General features: G+C 41.2%; 1 protein-coding gene across 1 annotated transcript in view; it reads left to right on the forward strand.

Moving 5' to 3' along the window:
* The window catches only part of Khdrbs1 (KH RNA binding domain containing, signal transduction associated 1), a 37360-nt gene extending 33208 nt beyond the window's left edge, over positions 1-4152 (forward strand). Inside the window, exon 7 of the mRNA XM_004642974.2 lies at positions 3803-4152. Within this exon, the coding sequence (XP_004643031.1) occupies positions 3803-3900 (98 nt within the window). The 3' untranslated portion in view covers positions 3901-4152. The remainder of the gene's footprint in view (positions 1-3802) is intronic.
* The last annotated feature ends 475 nt before the right edge of the window (positions 4153-4627 follow it).

The following is a 4627-nucleotide window of genomic DNA, read 5'->3' on the forward strand; positions in this document are numbered from 1 at the left end:
CCGAGCACTAGGATTACAGGCATGCGCCACCATGCCCAGTCTCCATCGCCCTGGGGGCGGAGCTCGCATGGCATGCCAGGATGAAACCCTATTCCCTGCATCTGCCTAAGCAGGTGCTTTAATCCACTGAGCTATCTGGCCAGCCTCCTTTTTAAGAAAGAAAAAGAGGCTGGAACAGCAACAAGATTAAGCTGTTCTCACTGAGATTTGGTTGAAAACACATTGCAGAAATGTGTCCTCAAGAGCCAATTACGACTCCATATTAATGGGGCCCAATGGGAGTGCCATGGCAATGGATAGAGAACAGCTTTTGTGAGGCCTTTTTCTTATACCTAAGGGACTTCCGGAGAATCCTTGACAAGGGTTTTAACAGCTGAGTGTTTATCTGAAGGCACTAATTGATAACTCTCCTTACCCCTAGCTTAAAAGAAGAACCACTTAAGGCCTCTCATAGATGAATGCAGCATGGTATGAAATAACCAATCAGCTACTTGTGCAAAGTGTGGGTGGGTGATAGGTAGGGGTTAAGCCAGTTTTAGGTAAATACTATTAAACAGTTGCCATCAGTAACACTGTTGGTTTGCTTATACACCAGTATTTAGAAGGATGGTATGACTATAACTGGATATTTCCTCCCTCTGTGAGGCAGTTCAGTGGGGCCTCTGTATGAGTATGATTATACAATATTTCTGTTTTGTTGGAGAGAAGACCAAACTATAAAAGGCAGGCTGTTCCTTTTGCTTTCGGTGTGATATAGCCATGGTAAATTTGTTGTCATATCTGCCTTTGTAATCAGGATTACCAAAATAGTTTCTGGGTACCTCAGAATCTCTTGGAGGGCTGGGGAGATAGGCCAGTGGTGTAAGTGCCTGCCTGGCAAGCAGGATAGAGGTTTGATTCCTGGTGCTACATTCCTTGCTGGACCTGGGACCGAGCTGGCCCCCGAAACTGGGCTGACACACCTATAACCCCAGTGCTGAGGAGGCTGAGACAAGAGGATCACTACAAGTCTGAGGGGCTGGGGAGATGGCTCAGTAGAATAAGCACTTCGCTGGCAAGCACAAGGGCCTGAGTTCACTCCCCGGTTCCACATTAAAAAAAGTCTGAGCTGTGTAGCAAGACCCTGTAACAAATAAATAAATAAATAATGAAATTTGGAATGCGATGGCACAGATAGTTATATTAGGTATATAAATGAGATTCTAGATGACTTCATTTTTTTTTTAATTTCATTTTTTTATTTTATTGAGAAATATCAATGAGACAGTTTCAAAACTGATTAATAGGACAGCTTCAATAATTAATACATTTCCATTGTTACCTTCTTAGTGGTTATCCATAGTACAAGATGCAGACAGAATATCCGGTCCAAACACTATTAGTACACCTCTTTCTTCTCATTGAATTAAGCGAAAGTAGCTGTATATCTATCCTAACTATCCTGCATATACAGATACAAAATGGTCCTTCCTTTATATCCCCTTTTTTTGTTGAGTCCTAGCAGAAATGGGTATTCCATTGGCATCTAAATACTATAGGTGGGCCCGGGGAGACTGCTCAGTAGAATAAGCACTTCCTTGGCAAGTGCAAGGGCCTGAGTTCAATCCCCAGTTCTGCAACAACAAAAATTTAAAAAAAAAAACTTACAAAAAAATAAATAGTACAGGTGTGTGAATTCAGCAAAACAGTCCAACACAGCCCAGCAGTCTACAATAGTAGTGGGTTATCCACAGAAGTTGTTGACTGGAGCCTCTAGATGACTTCAGATCCATATAGGAGTTTAAGACCTGTGGTGATAGAAGCAGGTATTTATGATACCAGCAGCTACAGAAATAAATACTTCAGGATGTACTGGCACAACAAAGGTGTGGGGATGAGTGGGAAGACTGTTGAAATGCAATTTCTTTTTTTTTTTTTTTTTTTTCAGTACCGGGGATTGAACTCAGGACCTTGTGCTTGCCAGGCAAGCACTTACTCTACTGAGCTATCGCCCCGGCCCCTACAATTTATTTTCTTTCTTTCTTTTCTTTTTTGCGGAACTGGGGATTGAACTTAGGCCCTTGCGCTTGCTAAGGAAGCATTTATTCTACTGAGCCATCTCCCCGGCTCCTACAATTTATTTTCACAGAGGTCATCTGTAGAAGTAGGTGATCATCTCCTTCAGGCTTTTCTCTGTCACAAAGGAAGATGTCAACTGTGTTGTGTGGCATTTCTCAACTCTTGACAGAGAATAGAACTAAGGAATTTTTGTAAACAGTGTTTGTAAATGTGGCATTTGTTTGTACTTAGATACAAAAGCAGTGAGTACCAGATCTACTGGTGGAGGGCTTCAGTTAATATAGCCCTTGCCTGCTTCTCTCTGAGAGCCAGAGAACACTTTCTCATAGGGAGACTTGACTTGCTATCGTATACTTCCAGTCTGAAAGCCTTCCAGAATTTTGGTCACTTTGTCTGAGGCCACCTGCCACATTGCTTTGGGAATAGAAAAGGCTGTTGCAGATTAATGTCTGCCTCACTGTCTTAAGCAAGGTGTGGGGTTTATACAGGTTTGAGGACTGATGTATCAGTCATACTGCCAATAGAGACCCAGCTTGCTGCTGGAGATTACTGAAGAGTAAATGTTATCTTTTTTTAGAGTTGTTCCTTTTCTGTCTTTCCACTCACAATAGCCAAATACTTATCAAGACACCAAGCAGAGTGGTGATCAAGGGATACTAGAGAGTTATTGAGATACTGGTAGAAAGGAGTCTTACCCCTGATGGTGTACACTTGTAATCCCAGCAGCTCAGGAGGCTAAGGCAGAAGGATCCAAAGTTTGAGGTCAGCCTGGGCAATTTAATGAGAATATATATCAAAATACAGTTGAGTACATTGGTAATGCCGGCACTCTGGAGTCTGAAGCAGGAAGATCTCAAGTTTGAGCTCACAATAGGCAGGTAGCAATTTAGTGGGACCCTGACTCAAAAACTCAAGAGGATGGGCCGGGGAGATGGCTCAGTAGAATAAGCGCCTTCCTGGCAAGCGCAAGGGCCTGATTTCTATCCCCGGTTCTGCCAAAAAAAAAAAAAATTTAAAATTCACTTTTGGGGCCAGGGAGATGGCTTAGTAGAATAATCCCTGACAAGCCCAAGGGTCTGAGTTCAATTCCCGGTTCTGCCAAAATAAATAAATAAATAAACAAACAAACAAACAAACTCAGGATGGGTATGATAGTGTATGCCTGTAATCCTAGCACTTGGGAGGTTGAGCAAGAGGACAACTGTGAAGGGCTGGGGCGATAGCTCACAGGTCTAAGTGCCTGCCTAGCAAGCACAAGAACCTGGTTTGATCCCTAGTACCACATGCTGGTGGCCACTGAAACTAGACATGATGGTACATGCCTGTAATTGCAGCACTGCGGAGACTGAGAAAGGAGGATCACAATGCATCCAAGCTGTGTGGCGACATCCTCTATGTACCAAATAAGTAAATAAGAGATTTTTTTAAAAAAGAGGATCACTGTCAGTTCAAGGGTAGCCTGAACTGCATAATGAAACCCTATCTCAGTATAATAAAAAATGGAAAGGAATAGGGATGTGGTTCAGTGTGAGGGCCCTGGTTTCAGTTCCCCATTACTAGGAGGAGGAAATAAAGGGCAGGAAATACATGGTAGCTCAGTGGTAGACCATTGGCCTGACATGTGTGACACCCTAGGTTTAAAACCAAAACAAAAAATATCAGTGTTGGGTGATAAATCACAGGTGACTTGCTCACCCCAAAATGTTGATGCATAGTTTATAAACTGTCTTTGCTTTTCCCACAGGCCAAGATGACTGGAATGGAACCAGGCCATCACTGAAGGCCCCTCCAGCTAGGCCAGTAAAGGGAGCATACAGAGAACATCCTTATGGACGTTATTAAAAACAAACAGGAGGGGAAAATATCAATTATGAGCAAAGTTGTTACTGATTTCTTGTATCTCCCAGGATTCCTGTTGCTTTACCCACAACAGACAAGTAATTGTCTAAGTGTTTTTCTTCGTGGTCCCCTTCTTCCCACCTTCCTCCATTCTTAACTCTGCATTCTGGCTTCTGTATGTAGTATTTTAAAATGAGTTAAAATAGATTTAGAAATATCGAATTAATTTTTTAAGTGTGTAGATGCTTTTTTCCTTTGTTGTTTAAATATAAACAGAAGTGTACCTTTTATAATAAAAAAAGTTGAGTAAAAAAAAAACCACAAACCTGTTAGTTTCAAAAGTGACATTGCTTGCTTAAAGGTTCTGAAGTAAAGGCTTGTTAACTTTCTCTTAGTTTTGATTTGAGGCATCCCGTAAAGTTGTAGTTGCAGAATCCCAAACTAGGCTACATTTCAAAATTCAGGGCTGTTTAAGATTTAAAATCACAAATGTTAACGGCAGTAGGTGCCACCATGTAAAAGTGAGCTCAGACGTCTCTAAAAATGTTACCTTTAAAAGCACATGGCGGTTGAATTATAAGGTTAAATTTTAATATGAAAATCCTCATGAATTAAATAGTTGATGCAATTTTTAACATTAATTGACTTAAAATACAACAACAACAAAATTAGGTTTGTAAAACTGACTTTTTCATTATGTGGGTTTTGAAATCTAGCCCCAGACATACAG

The sequence above is a fragment of the Octodon degus genome, unplaced genomic scaffold (assembly GCF_000260255.1).
Source record: "Octodon degus isolate 3935 unplaced genomic scaffold, OctDeg1.0 scaffold00163, whole genome shotgun sequence".
Taxonomy (NCBI): Eukaryota; Metazoa; Chordata; class Mammalia; order Rodentia; family Octodontidae; genus Octodon; species Octodon degus.